The sequence below is a fragment of the Rhinatrema bivittatum genome, chromosome 16, assembly GCF_901001135.1.
Source record: "Rhinatrema bivittatum chromosome 16, aRhiBiv1.1, whole genome shotgun sequence".
NCBI lineage: Eukaryota > Metazoa > Chordata > Amphibia > Gymnophiona > Rhinatrematidae > Rhinatrema > Rhinatrema bivittatum.
In genome coordinates, this window is record NC_042630.1 from 15,955,646 (window position 1) to 15,971,057 (window position 15,412).

General features: G+C 41.6%; 1 protein-coding gene across 1 annotated transcript; it reads left to right on the top strand.

Moving 5' to 3' along the window:
* The first annotated feature begins 71 nt into the window (after positions 1-71).
* LOC115077427 (extracellular calcium-sensing receptor-like) lies at positions 72-14,077 on the top strand. Its single transcript, XM_029579717.1, has 6 exons — positions 72-247; positions 1,237-1,528; positions 1,964-2,809; positions 9,705-9,932; positions 11,064-11,187; positions 13,149-14,077. Exons 1-6 carry the CDS (start codon positions 72-74, stop codon positions 14,075-14,077), a joined length of 2,595 nt encoding a protein of 864 aa, XP_029435577.1.
* The last annotated feature ends 1,335 nt before the right edge of the window (positions 14,078-15,412 follow it).

Sequence of the window (15,412 nt, forward strand, 5' to 3'; positions counted from 1 at the left end):
ATACTTCCTCAGCCTGCTCTATGTGCCAGACTGCATCATGGCACTTCTGGGGGTTGATGGTTTTACTGGCGATGCCCTTTCTTCTAAACTGTGCTTTCTCCCTGTTCCCGGGCTGCACCCTCCGGATCCAGAAAGAGGTGGGCTTTGTGCAAGACGGGGACATCCGGATTGGAGGAATAATTCCTGTACACCTCAGCTGGTTGAGACCAGACAATCAGATCATTGGACAGCCCGACCTCTGCAATACGTAAGATGCCTGCTTTTCATGTTCATACTAATTCTCTTGCACTGTTCTAAAACTCTCTTGGATATAAGAATGATCTCTGTGGGTGCACATTTTTGTGCCTCTGCTCTGTGATTCCCCTTGAAAACTGAATGTTAGTGTGTATATATCTTTGCCCTGTAACTTCCTTGCAGTTACTTGTATGTGATGCTCTGTGGATGCTATTGGGTCATGCGTGTCTCAGCTTCCTGACTCCCTCAGGATGTCACCATCCTATCCATATCTCTGCTTTGTGACTCCACCTGCTTCAGTTTGCTGGCTACAAACCACATTGTTTGACCCAGTCAGTTGCTTTTCTGTGTAAAATGAGTCTTTCCCTTTGTATATTTTGCTTTCATTGCATCATCAGACCCTCATCTGGTCTTAATTTAGTGATTGCATAGAAACTACAGTAAACAAGTTCATATGTTAGGCATTAGTGGACCATCATAATAAGCATGAGCCATTTTTCACCTTCGTTGCTTTTTATTTAATCATAGGTCCCAGTTTCATAACTATTCTTTCTTGTTTTTGCAAATAAAATTTTCATCTGGGTTTTCATGAATTACTTATCTTTTCAGTAATCTATGATTTCACAACAGTAGAGTTACATTCTACTTTCATTACTTATTTAATAATGCCACAAGCTATGAGCTTGATCTTCAAAAATCAATCAAAAATCTACTACTATTAAACACTATTTATTTCTATAATGCTACTAGACATACAAGTTAGGGTCACAAGTAATTAAATGAGCTATAGCCAGGACTCCTGATTCTTTAAGGGAAGTGAGAAGACAAAGCCTAGAATGTAGTTTGCTAGAAGATAAAAAAAAAAACAAGGCCTATCTGCTACACAGATATAATATGGAACTCATAACACAAAAACACAAAGGCTTGAGACAACCAAAGATGATTATTATGCTCACATCATTGGACACACCACCTTAGTATGGAATTCTGTTTGCTCCTCAGATTAGACACTAAGGCATATGGCTGGGTACAAGCCTTGGTGTTCTCCATCAATGAAATCAACCAAGACCAACTGCTGCTTCCTAACATCAGCCTGGGCTTCCAGATCTATGATTCCTGCTTCTTTACCACCAGAGCTCTGAGGGGCACTGCATGGATGCTGACAGGGCAGGATAAGTCTATCTTGAACTACCATTGCCAAAGCCAGGGTTCATTAGCAGCCATCATTGGAGAGCGTAGTTCCACATTCTCAGTTCCCATGGCGAGAGTCCTGGGACTTTACAAATACACCCAGGTAAGACACGATCTCCTTATCTGAAATCTACAACAAGCTTAATGGTATGGTAATAATGGTAGTTGTAAAGACCAAGACTCCAACAAGTACTCATAGACAAAAGAACAACTAATAAAAGTTATCCCTTCGGCCTTAGTCTTGAGACCAATTTTACCATTGGCAGAGAATGGATAAAATAAAACCTGATTGAGAACTAAACCAACTGAGATACCCAACAACAGACAGCTCCTTCAAAATGGTCTAACTTCTTTTATTTTGAGGCTCAGGTCCTTTCTTGTTGCTATTACCCATGGTTAACATAAAAACAGTATAAATACACATATGTATAATGATTGTTAATCTAAATAATATTGGAATTTTGTAAAATTCTCAGCCTGCTTCTGTTGTAAGAAATCTGACTCTTCTTCCCCTTCATTGAACCTGCTACTCTTTCAGATCAGTTATTTTTCAACGAGTCCAGTGCTGAGTGACAAGATCCAGTTTCCATCCTTTTTCCGGATGCTTCCCAGTGATGATATTCAGACCCTGGGATTGGCTCAGATGGTGGTCCGCTTTGGCTGGGCATGGGTGGGGCTGCTATCCAGTCCAAATGACTATGGAACTCTTGGATCTCAGATCTTGAAGGTGGAGCTCTTAAAGCTAGGCGTCTGCATTGCCTTTCATGAAACATTTCCTACAGTCTTCACAGCCATGCATATCAAGCTCATCTTGGAAGTGGTCAAGAGATCATCTGTCAAAATCATACTGGTTTATTCTTCAATTGCTTATTTCATACCTGTTGTACAGGAGTTATCCATGGCAAACATTACTGGCAAGGTATGGATCACCTCTGATAGTTGGTCAAGCAGCTTCAACTTATTAAAAAGAGAATACACTCATCTTTTGAGTGGCACCCTTGGATTTGCAGTTCATGAAGGCAAAATGCCTGGGTTCAAAGAGTTCCTTCTCAATCTTCATCCTTCCACATCTCCACATGACATATTTATCAAATCATTATGGAATGAGATCTTCAGGTGCCACTGGCCTGACCCAGAGAACAACTTGACCAATTTGGCCAGCATGGATGTCAGCACACCCATGAACATGTGCACGGGCGCTGAGAAGCTGAAGGAGTTTAATGGTAAAATTCCACGTGAATTTGACATGAGCACCAGCTACAACATCTACAATGCGGTTTACTCTGTGGCCCATGGCCTTCAAGACATGCTCTCCTGTGTGCCAGGGGAAGGGCCCTTCATTAATCACACCTGCGCTGACATAAGGAATTTCAAACCATGGCAGGTAGGAAACAGCAGTGAGTGGAATGTTTGTATGGGGAAGACGGTTTTCAAAGCAATTTATGCAGGCAGAAAATGTTTTATCTATGATAATCATCTGTCTGAAAACTGCTTGTCCTCAATGTGTGACTGTGTGCTCATCCACAATGCCAGTACTTTTAACCACAAATGAGAGGAGGCATTTCCGGTAGGTCGTCATAAAGATCTCTGGGCTTGGCAATCAGAGGGAAGATTCATGAAGGCAGGGATAAGGCACAGTAGTGATCAGGGGCTGGTGAAGAGCCAGGAGAAACATATAAAATAGGAAAACGAACTGGACATAAGCAAGACACTGGAAACTGAACTATGTGGCAGGAAGATTTATATTTAGGAATGCTAGAACAGGATACTTAGTCTAGAACAAGGATATGAAATCAGGACTGTGGAGCAATCCCACAGGGCAGGAGGACTGTTGGACCAGCACTGTGTGCCTTCTGGGTATGCCTTATATACTACTGGGAATATCAGGCACACCTAGTACTGCCCCAATCAGAAGCCTTCAGGGACATGTCTGACTCTCCCAGGAAACAAGACAAATATACCAAGACTCCCAGGAAAAGCAGCAGCCTTGCAGCAGGTTCACAACCTGCAGGATTGTGGGTTTAAGTCCTGTTGACCCTGACATAGAGATGCAATTTTAGTTGAAAATGACAATGAAAATGTCATTGACATAAGCTCTTTCATTTTATGCTTACTATTAAACTATCATTTTAAAAATCCCTGACTCCCCATCCCTTAATGATCCTCCAGAGCACAAAGACCTTTAGGACCCATTTGGTTTCATATGAAGAAATAAAGTCAGCTGAAAGCTACTTGTGAACGGGTGCTTTGTTGCGTTCTATTACCCTGTAAGCAACAAACAAGGTTATAGTAACAGAGGAAGGAGAAAACAGTGAGATATAACAATCAGCCATAAGGTGGCATAAATGTATAATTTAACATCTGTAACACAGGCCTCCAAGCTCCCACTTCAGCCACTGTTGTAGGTTCAATGAAAATCAGTGTCTCTCTTCTCCAACTCGTGCTGGACATGCTGCAGAAATTCTGGTCCAGGATCTTTCAGGTTGTAATCGGGGGGTCTTTTTGAGTCTGTCTGGGTGAAGGCCACATTCAACCTGACTCAGTAAGTGTTACAGATTGCAAAGAAGGGAAAGGTGATGATAAAACAATTCGCATACTGCGTATAATAAAATGATTCTGAGAACTGCTTTGAGAACCATGCAGAAGAGCCCTATCACTAGCAGGACCCATAATCTGGAACCCAATGCCTCCAGAGATCAGACTGCAAAGTGATCTCAAGGCATTCAAGAAAAGTTTAAAAACCTGGCTTTTTAAACAAGCATTTTACAAAGAGACAGGAGAATAGAGAGAAATTATTCGGGAAAAGACAGAAAGGCACCGACACACAGTCCTTAAGACTGTACAGTAGATTAGTCTATGACTTCTACCCCACAATAAAGCATAACTAGAATACTATGTGTGATAAAACTACCCGTGTAAGTACCTTGGTACAATTGGTCATGAACTACTTCGCTAAATAACTATGTCTAATGATTGATATATTGTAACCGAAACTTTGTCGGCACCTGTTAGAATGTACCAGTGGCGTAGCCAGAAATGAATTTTTGGCTGGGCCCAAGGTTAACATGGGTGGGCACTAAACAAAGTCTGAGCCATGGAATTCATATTCTTATTGATAAATACTTTCACACACACACCTTACAATAGATTTCTAAATAATCTGCTACAGCTGTTATACTTTTAATATTTTAAACTCAATTACTTCAAGCAGCTACCAATGCTAAACCTAATATATAGTTATGGAAGCATTTCAATTATACTTAGAGATCTCAAGTGGCAGTATCCCATAACTTACAAAGAACCATATACTAGTCTACTATAAAGACAGATATCTCATCATGCATCACAGTATTCTGTTTTAAAACCCTCTGGAATGTTGTACCAAAATATTTATAGCACACTATCACCGAATATACTTATGTAAGACCCTCTATTCACGAGCAGGCAATTATATTATCAACTCGTATGTCATAGGGGTCTATATTACTTCAATTATCAATCCTCCGTCTATTTTGTTTTCTTAATTTTTTAGTTTTTTTTTAAAAAGTTACCACAAAAATTATAGGGAAAATCCCAACTGAACAAGTCACATGGGTAATATTAGAACGGATAACTTATCCACGCTGAAAAGGTCCCAGATAACCGGACATGGCCATGTTTCGGACAGCAGTCCTGCTTCAGGGGAAAAGCGGGCTGGATTTCAGCCCGCTTTTGAGAAAAGGATCTGCACGGACAAAATCGCCGCAAGAAGATGGATTGTTGAATCGGTTTCCGCTTTTCCCCTGAAGCAGGACTGCTGTCCAAAACATGGCCATGTCGGGTTATCTGGGACCTTTTCAGCGTGGATAAGTTATCCGTTCTAATATTACCCATGTGACTTGTTCAGTTGGGATTTTCCCTATAATTTTTGTGGTAACTTTTTAAAAAAAACTAAAAAATTAAGAAAACAAAATAGATGGAGGATTGATAATTAAAGTAATATAGACCCCTATGACAAACGAGTTGATAATATAATTGCCTGCTCGTGAATAGAGGGTCTTACATAAGTATATTTGGTGATAGTGTGCTATATTAATAAGAGACGTTTGTTTACATTGGGGTGTACTGGAATATAGAAGTTGGTGTGTGTGGGTTATTTGTGTGATTGGTACCAAAATATTTACCATAATTGAGCAAATGCCTTATTAATCTGTATCAATAAAACAGATAAATATCTTTGAAGACTTCTTTTCCTTTCCTATGGCTCAACTATTTAGTTTTAGTCTTCCTCTGACGGTGACATTTGCTGAATCGAGTCCAGGGGCTCCTGACATTCATCCCCATTTCTTTACAAAAGGAAGAACAGAAAAAAGACTGTTCTGGATAAAGAGATGTCTTGAAGGTGGTCACACCCTTTGGCTGACAGCTGGGATGTATCCTTAGCAGTGTGGAGAGGATAACTGGGTAGACGGGAGAAAAAGGCTCTCCAGCCCTGTCATTTACTAAGCTATCATCATGTAAACATGCACTCTGCATCCACAAATAAGATTGATACAAATGCCTACATCATTGTAAAATACCTCACCTCGGGCACACACCCAGAACCGACCTTCACAAAAGTACAGAAATACCACACATTATAAATATGGAGATAGAAACTGGAATGGAAAACCAAAAAAAAAGCCACTCTGCATGCAGTACAAAACTGGAGAAATGGAAAGAGAAATATAGCACCTAACACAGTCCCAGGATCTGCAATAATACACAGAAACTAATCTGCAGAAAGTTACACCTGCATTATGGAACACGTAACAACCTATCTATGAAAAGGCAACACTTCAAATATTAAATCAGGTCCTAAACACTAATACACCTCCTATTAGGAAAACAGAACAAGCCAAGCTGCTATAGAGCCCCACACAGAAATAACTAAAACTATATTAATAAATGTTTCAAAACAGCTGATGAACAGAATAACATCCAACAAAACTCATAAAAATTAAACATTGTCCAAATATCAATAAAATATTTCAAAACAGCAGACACATCACATAATACTCAATAATTAAAATGGCAGTCAATGAAGAAAAATAAACTTAAAATGCCACTTTTACTTACCCTCTCCAGCAACTCTCCTACTCCTTTCCCTTGAAAGCACAGACCAGGAGCAGCAGCGGCTGCTGAAGCTCTGTCCTCACGGTCCTCTTCTTTAGGGCCCACAAGTCACACACACAGGGCCGGCACCCTAGGCGAACCTTCAGTAATGCAACCCCTCCCCTGGCTTACGTATTGGCAGCAGCTCCAGCACAGCACTCCCTCCTTTGGTATTGGATTTGTCGCAGGCCGTCTTGTGCTGGTGGGAGTTTGCAACCCCCCCCAAAAAAAAATTGTGGCGCCCTAGGCCACTGCCTAGTTTGCCTAATGGAAGCACCGGCCCTGCGCGCACGCACACACACACACACACACACACACACACACACACACACCCACCCACCCACCAATTAAACCCTACGATCAGTCTCTGTCTTCCACACACCCCAGTCACTTCCCTGCCCAGACTCTGTCTCTCACACACACCCCAGTCACTTCCCTGCCCAGACTCTGTCTCTCACACACACCCCAGTCACTTCCCTGCCCAGAGTCTCTCTCTCACACACACCCCAGTCACCTCCCTGCCCAGACTGTCTCTCACACTCACCCCAGTCACTTCCCTGCCCAGAGTCTCTCTCTCACACACACCAGTCACTTCCCTGCCCAGACTCTGTCTGTCTCTCACACACACCCCAGTCACCTCCCTGCCCAGACTGTCTCTCACACACCCCAGTCACTTCCCTGCCCAGAGTCTGTCTCTCACACACACTCCAGTCACTTCCCTGCCCAGACTGTCTGTCTCTCACACACACTCCAGTCACTTCCCTGCCCAGACTGTCTGTCTCTCACACACACCCCAGTCACTTCCCTGCCCTGCACTTCCAGCCCGTGGCTTGAACACTACCACTCTTCCCAGCCCGATGCCCCCCTTCTTCCTGCCCCACCGGCCAATCAGAGGTTTCCTCCTCCCACTGGCAGGGAGAAGGCTTCCGATTGGCCCACGGGGGCAGAAAGAAGGGAGGAGGTTTCCCATTGGCCCACGGGGGCAGGAAGAAGGGAGGAGGTTACCATTGGCCCGCGGGGGCAGGAAGAAGGTAAAGGGAAGTATTACGGGGGCTGTGGGACACCGGGAGCCGCAACACATCAGCTGGTTTTATTAATTTTTTTTTCTCCCTTGGGTGTCTGCTGATGCTGCCTGCTTTTTATTGGCTGCAGAGTCTTGCAAAGAAATTTGGGTGGGCCTGAATGGAAAGTGGATGGGCCACTGCCCACCCAGGCCCACCCGTAGCTACGCCACTGGAATGTACTATAGTACACTTTTACCTACATTAAATATGTGCCTACATGTAAACCATTGCGATGGTATTTAACTTAGCAACAGTATAGAACAGTTTTTAAATAAAAATAAATAAATAAATAATGCTAACGTGTTTATGGGAACTACCAGGCGAGAAACATAGAAACATAGAAATGATGGCAGAAGACCAAACGGTCCATCCAGTCTGCCCAGCAAGCTTTCACAATTTTTTTTTTCTCATACTTATTTGTTACTCTTGGCCATTAGTAACCTTTTGGTTCTATTTCCCTTCCACCCCCGCCATTAATGTAGAGAGCAGTGTTAGAACTGCATCTAAGTGAAATATCTAGCTTAATTAGTTAGGGGTATTAACCGCCGCAATAAGCAAGCTACACCCATGCTTATTTGTTTACCCATACTATGTAATTCAGTCCTTGGTTGTTGTCTGTATAGATCCCCTTTTCTTCATTCTCCCCTGCCGTTGAAGCAGAGAGCTATGCTGAATATGCATTGAAAGTGAAGTATCAGTCTTTCTCCCCTGCTGTTAAAGCAGAGAGCTACGCTGGATATGCATTGAAAGTGAAGTATCAGTCTTTCTCCCCTGCCATTGAAGCAGAGAGCTATGCTTGATATGCATTGAAAGTGAAGTATCAGGCTTATTTGGTTTGGGGTAGTAACCGCCGTAAAGCAAGCTACTCCCTGCTTTTTTGTGAATGCAAATCCTTTTTTCCACATTTCCTCTTGCCGTTGAAGCTTAGAGCAATATTGGAGTCGCATTAACCGTGTGTATGTTTATTGAATAAGGGTATTATCTCCAGGTAGTAGCCGTCATTCCCACAAGCCACCCACTCTTCATTCACATCCTCTAGACTTTATGGATCCATACTGTTTATCCCATGCCCCTTTGAAGTCCTGGTCTTCACCACTTCCTCTGGAAGGGCATTCCAGGCATCCACCACCCTCTCCGTGAAGAAATACTTCCTGACATTGGTTCTGAGTCTTCCTCCCTGGAGTTTTAAATCGTGACCCCTGGTTCTGCTGATTTTTTTCCAACGGAAAAAGTTTGTCTATCTTTGGATCATTAAAACCTTTCAAGTATCTGAAAGTCTGTATCATATCACCTCTGCTCCTCCTTTCCTCCAGGGTGTACTTATTTAGATTCTTCAGTCTCTCCTCATAAATCATTTGTCATAAGTCATTCAGAACTGGAGTTAGCATGAAGGCAGTTCCCAGGTATGAAGGTAAATGACTGACAGATCTACTGGGCAGAGAGGTCTGAATTGATATGAGGGAGGGGAGTCTCTTCTGTCTCAAACAGGTGCAAATGTTGCTAGCTTTATAGTATAAAAGCAAAATCAGATCAATACACTTCAGACTTCTGAAAGTTGCTGATGTATTCTTTGGACCCTTGTTTTCGACATCAATCAGGAACGTAAGCTTCAGTATTATCTGCAATTAACTTTTCTGTATTATCTGATTTTATTTATTTTACTGTTATATCCTCTTTTTGCTCAAATAATCCTGGAACCATAATGTAGTGAGTCAGAGTGTTCATGTGATTATTTGAGGGGGGGGGGGGAGAAGATCCTGGGTTTAATCCCCTGTATATAGTTCCAGTGTGATTGTGTTTGTTTATTGGGTAAGCTCCTGAAGTACAGCTTGTTGATCATGCAGATGAACCCTTGGGTAAATCCCACCTTCGACCTGGACAGTGGGTGTGTGTGTTTGCATTGGGTAAGCTCCTGGGAAAAAAAATCCCGTGAGCATGCAGGTGAGCCCCTGAGTGTGCGGTCTAAACCCAAAACCCAGGTGCATTCATTTTACCATGTTGAAATGAGCAAACTGAGTAGCTGCTCCATTACCTACATACACGATCAGCATGACTTTGATACCAAGACCTTTTTATCTACAGCTCCTATACTACATGAAAAAGGTGCACTTTGTGAACAGGATGGGGGAAGAGATGTACTTTGACAACAATGGTGACCCTCCTGCTGTATATGACATTGTCAACTGGCAACTAAATCCCGATGGTAGCATCCAATCTGTGAAAGTGGGAAGCTTTGATGCTAGAGCACCCAAAGGTCAGGAGTTGTCTATCAACATGAGCGCCATCCAATGGAATACTCAACACACAGAGGTACAAACCCAATGTACACAAAGCAAGAGCTGGAATCTTCTCAGATCCTGTTGTGAAGCCTGGAGATATGAATCCAAATACATCCAATAGAATCGTCTCTTAATCAAGCCATGCAACCTTCCCCTACTCTCCTTACTCATCATCTCTGCCAATAAATCATCTGATGCTTTTTGTCCTCCACCTGTAAAACACAGACAGGTTTCCCCCCGCCTCTTCCTCATGGGATGGTGTTAAACGAGGCTTCTTACTTCTCTCTGTTTAACCTCTCTCTCTCCCTGCCATTTCCTTTTGTCTGTAGCATGTGCAAGCCCTCCTGCAGATTCTTCTGTTTTGTATAACACTACAAGATACATTCTTTAAAGTCAACTTATTTTCCTTTTAACTTATCTATAGGTAGCAGAGTCACATCCTATGAAATTACATTTTGTGGAATCACAGCAGAAACATTTCAACAATTTTTGTTGTGACTATGGAATGAGACAGGTCTCAGGGAATTATGACTGTTGACTTGTTGTTGGCTTTTTTTTTTTTTAAATTCCCAAATGATATTCTTGGACTCTTATTCAATAAAGATATTTTCTAATGGCTAAAAATGGGAAAAATAATACTATTTAAATAAGACCCAATGAGGGTAATTTTAAAACAGCTCCAATTAGGCTAAAGGCTGTGTATAGAAAATTCTTAATATCCTAAAGAGGGACAATTTTCAAAATGACTTAAAAAGGTAAAAAAAAACATTTCGCCACATTAGTCAGCCATCTAAAAATTGCCTTCCTTCATTATGGTTAAAAATCCACATACTCTTCCAGAATGCCTATGGAAAATTTAGCCCTTAGCATCCTGAGAAGGACTTTTGAAGGTAAAAAGCATTTCGTCCACGCTCAATAAAGCTAAAATTCCACGCACTGCTCCAGAATGCCCGTACGTTTAGCCACAACGAGAGAAAGAGTTCCTGAGAGTGCGCTTAGGTTAGAGGAGGGATAGCATGCATGTAGATAACGTTTTCAAATCTTCCTGTGTACTTTTCCAGCAAAAGACTACCAACAGAAAAAGCAGATGCCAGTGTCTTCTTGCAGGTGCTCCTTCTTCCTTCTCAGAAGCCCTTCTCTTTCTTTCTCCATCCACTCCCAGGTACCGCGCTCCGTGTGCAGCGAGAGCTGTGGCCCCGGGTACAGGAAGGCGGCTCAGCAGGGACAACCTCACTGCTGCTTTGACTGCATACCATGTGCGGAGGGGGAGATTTCCAATGTAGTAGGTATACAGTGCAGGATTACTGCATTTATTGGATTCCATGTAATTTAAAATAGGGCAATTTGATATCCAGATGGTTACTGCCATTATGACTTCACAAATGGATCCATGATCTGTTTGCACTAGAATGTCAAACTCCGTCCAAACAAGACTAGAATGATGCACATTAACAGATATTCTTTTCCGTTTAGGAGATAAAGCCTCTAGTTTTGAAACCAAGTAAAAAAAAATTAGTCAGAGCTCTGCAGATCCAACAGTCCTTTCATACTACCGTCCTGCGTCATCTCTTCCCTACTTCTCTAAGATCATAGAAAACACTGTTTTACAGCAGCTTGCCCTCTATCTTGCCTCACATGCCATATTAGACCAGTTTCAGTTTGGCTTTGGCAAATACCACAATGCTGAAATATTACTTCTCTCTTCTTTCAATACTATTCGCTGTGGATTTGAGTCTGGTACACAATATGCACTCATTTTGCTGGACATTTCTTCTGCCTTTGTCATCATTGGTCAGTGGTCACTCCATTCTTAACACTTGATTTGTCTCTGGGTTTTTTTGGAAATGTTCTTTCCTGGTTTTCATCTTATCTAACGAATCACATGGAGCATCTGACATTTGGCTCTGAACACTCTACTTGGTTTTCCCTTTCATCAGGCTCAGCCCTCTCAGCAGCATTATTTAACATCTTTTTGACCCCTTTTTGCAGACTACTCGCTAGCCTTGGGGAACACTATAAACTGTATGCTGATGACATACAATCCCGGTTTCCACTAAAATCATCCTGGGCTCTCACTGAACAATTTATCTCTTTTTCTTCTCTCAATACACAGACGGCTCTATCAAAACAAATTGTCACTTAATATTAACAAAACTGAGATCATAAATCTATGCCATTTTCCTTCCCCAAATATCCCAGATACCTTCCCATTTAATGGCCACAATATTTCCATCACAGGTACAGAATGCAGTCTTGGTGTTCTTATTGATCCATCGTTATCCATAAATTCTCACTAAAAAGCAATAACTAGAGTCTCTTTTTATAAATTTCAGCTATTACAGCAATTGGAAACAATATTGGAAGCTCAAGACTTCAGAAAAGTACTTCAATCACTTCCTTTTTCAGACATCGATTACTGTAATTCCTCGTACATTGGACTTCCCAGTTATGTTACACATCTGCTTCAGATGATTCAAAATTCTGCAGCTCACCTTCTCACTAATACATCCATCCGTGATTAAACACAAAACTCCCATATTATTCTCTTTACATTCGTTCCCTATTACATATCACATAATACAAACTCGCAACTATCAGTCACAATCTACTCAATAAGTTGTCATCTTCTTCAATCAATGCCACACTGAAGCTCTATACATCTAGGCAGACCCTTCAAACCAAGGATTACTTGAAATCCCATCACACAGATATGCTCATCTAGACGAGACAAGCGAGTTCACCTTTTTGGTTGCAGGACCTAAATTATGGAACTCTTTACCAGTTGAACTACGTTCCATAAAAGAGCCAAAAATGTTTTAAAAAGCACTTAAAATGTACTTCTTCCAGCTGGCATACAGTGATGATTTGAATGTTCTGTTATTGATGTTATTGATGTTTCAGAATTAGTTTGATGCGATGTATGTTTTTAACTATTGTGCTTGTTTTCCTTTGTAGCCCGCTCTGAACTATGGAAAGGTGGATAACAGTAATATTACATAAATAAATACATACATACATAAATTTCACTCTTATTTTACAAATCACATGACTGATATCTTCACTGTAATCTATAATTTGCAATTAAGTTCTACAAAAAATGAATACCTTCCAAATATATGACCTGGTGGAATACAAAGATAAAAGCATCAGCTGTAACTGACAGATATTTGCACGGTCAATTTAGAAACATTACCTGTTGCTTCTCATCATGACAGAAGGTTATACATTATGAATTTCTGATTTCTAGATTCAACGATCTGTTGGCAGTGTGCAAGCGACCAATGGCCCAATGAGAGAAGAAGTGAATGTGTCCCAAAGAGAATAGAATTCCTCTCCTATCAAGAAGTCTTGGGAATCATTTTGGCAGTTGTTGCCATTTCCTTCTTCATCATCACAGCTGCCATATTGTGCGTTTTCATCAAGTACCGAGATACACCAATCGCCAAAGCCAATAACCGAGAGCTCTCATTCCTTCTCCTAGGGGCGCTGATGCTGAGTTTTCTCTGTTCTCTGCTATTCATTGGGGATCCTCAGCAAATAACCTGCTTACTTCGTCAACCTGCTTTTGGCACCATATTTGTCCTTTGTGTTTCTTGTGTGTTGGCCAAGACCATCATGGTAGTCATTGCCTTCAATGCCACCAAACCCAACAGTAACTTGAGAGAGTGGGTGGGTCCCCGGGTCCCCATTGTTACAGTTTCTACTTGCACATTTATTCAGGTCCTCATCTGTGTCACCTGGCTGCTGATCTGCCCTCCCTTCCCAGAGAAGAACATGAAACTGAAGACTGGCATCATCATATGGCAGTGCAATGAATGCTCAGATATTGCGTTCTGGTGCATGCTGGGATACATGGGACTCTTGGCATGTGTCAGCTTCCTGGTAGCCTTCCTTGCACGCAAGTTACCCGACAGCTTCAATGAAGCCAAGTGGATCACGTTTAGCATGCTCGTGTTCTTGAGCGTCTGGCTATCTTTCATCCCAGGCTATCTGAGCACCCAGGGGAAAAATACAGTGGCTATGGAGATCTTTGGGATCATCTCTTCTAGTGCAGGGATTCTCATTTGTATTTTCTTACCCAAGTGTTATATCATATTGCTGAGACCGGACATGAACACCAAGGAGCAGCTTTTAGGGAAAGGCGCAGGGAATAAAAAGAAGATAAAGGCCATCTAGTAATTTATCACATCAAATGGTCACTTTCTGTAGTATGGTTCCAGTACCACATGCACACCCACACACACACACATATTCACAGTTCCAGTAGTTGTAATTGTCCTGAAAAAATCTGGAAGACTCTGTAGGTTCTGATATATTATGTTGGATCAGTCAAAGAGACAAAATAACAGGAGCTTTAGAGACCAGACAGAACTATTTCTTCATATGCAACTCACTGAATATTATTGTTTGTAAATGATGTTGAGTTTTAGTTGTGGTTTTGATTTATGCAAGATCTACATTAAACTGGTCTTTCACTGGGCATCAGCAACCAATCTTTTATTTACCCATGATGGTCTTAAACTGTGTCTACCTGTCTGTCCACTGGACTTCCATCTTTAAAAAGCAGGATGGATTGTTCCTGAAGAACCCTCACTCGGCTCGATACAGTAAGGCCGCGGTAAAAACAGTGCGGCAGTGTCAGGCGCACCCTTCCTCCCCGCACGCACAGTTCTCCTGACCTAACGCCTGATTCTCTCTTCTAATGGCTAAATCTAGCTGGCCAAAATGTAACCAGATAGATTCAGCACATCTGGGGTTTCCTGGCAAAACTTGACCAGATAGTGCTAAAAATCTGGCATTAACCAGCTAAGTCATCTTTAAAAAAAGAAAATGTTCATTTGATATAAAATAAAGTGCCCCACAGTCCCCATCCCCTTCTTTCCGATGCTCCTCCGACGTACAGATAAAGGGATCTCCAGGCCAGCCCTCTATCCTTATTTGGACTGGAGCAGGCAGGGGGATCCCAGGGCTTTCCCCTCATCTTTCTTAAAAATAATCTGAGGGAAGAGACTGGAAGGAAAGCTATGGCTGGCCAGCAGAGCACGGGGTTCACTTTTATTTAAAGTTGAGGCATTGGGGGATGGGGACCCTTTCTTTTATTTATTTATTTATTTTTAATTTTTATATACCGGAATTCCTGTATGCAATACAAATCAGTCCGGTTTACAAGTAACGAAAAGGTTGCCCTGGTCTGGGAGGTTAGACTGGGGTTTTTTACATAGAACATAGAACAATAACAATCAACTATTGAACATTATTACAAGGAACAGTGAAAGTAACAATAGTATTTAACAAACAGATAATATTATTATAACATTGTTTGTGTTCACATTTTACAAGGAACTTTAGTAGCGTATATAGTCTGCAAGTAATCGGTTAAATAATATAATATGAGAAGGATGACTTAAATAAATAGATATTGCGAATAATCAAGTCCGTGTATGAATTTGAGTGTCAATGTGTTTGTGACACCTTGCAATGGTTGGATCTGAAAGACAGGAGGAGGTGCCT

Excerpts from the sequence above, each read along its gene's own strand:
- LOC115077427 (XM_029579717.1), top strand. The coding sequence starts at position 72 with ATGCCCTTTCTTCTAAACTGTGCTTTCTCCCTGTTCCCGGGCTGCACC. Across the intron at positions 1,529-1,963 it reads GACTTTACAAATACACCCAG|ATCAGTTATTTTTCAACGAG; the intron begins GTAAGACACGAT and ends CTACTCTTTCAG. Across the intron at positions 11,188-13,148 it reads GGAGATTTCCAATGTAGTAG|ATTCAACGATCTGTTGGCAG; the intron begins GTATACAGTGCA and ends TCTGATTTCTAG.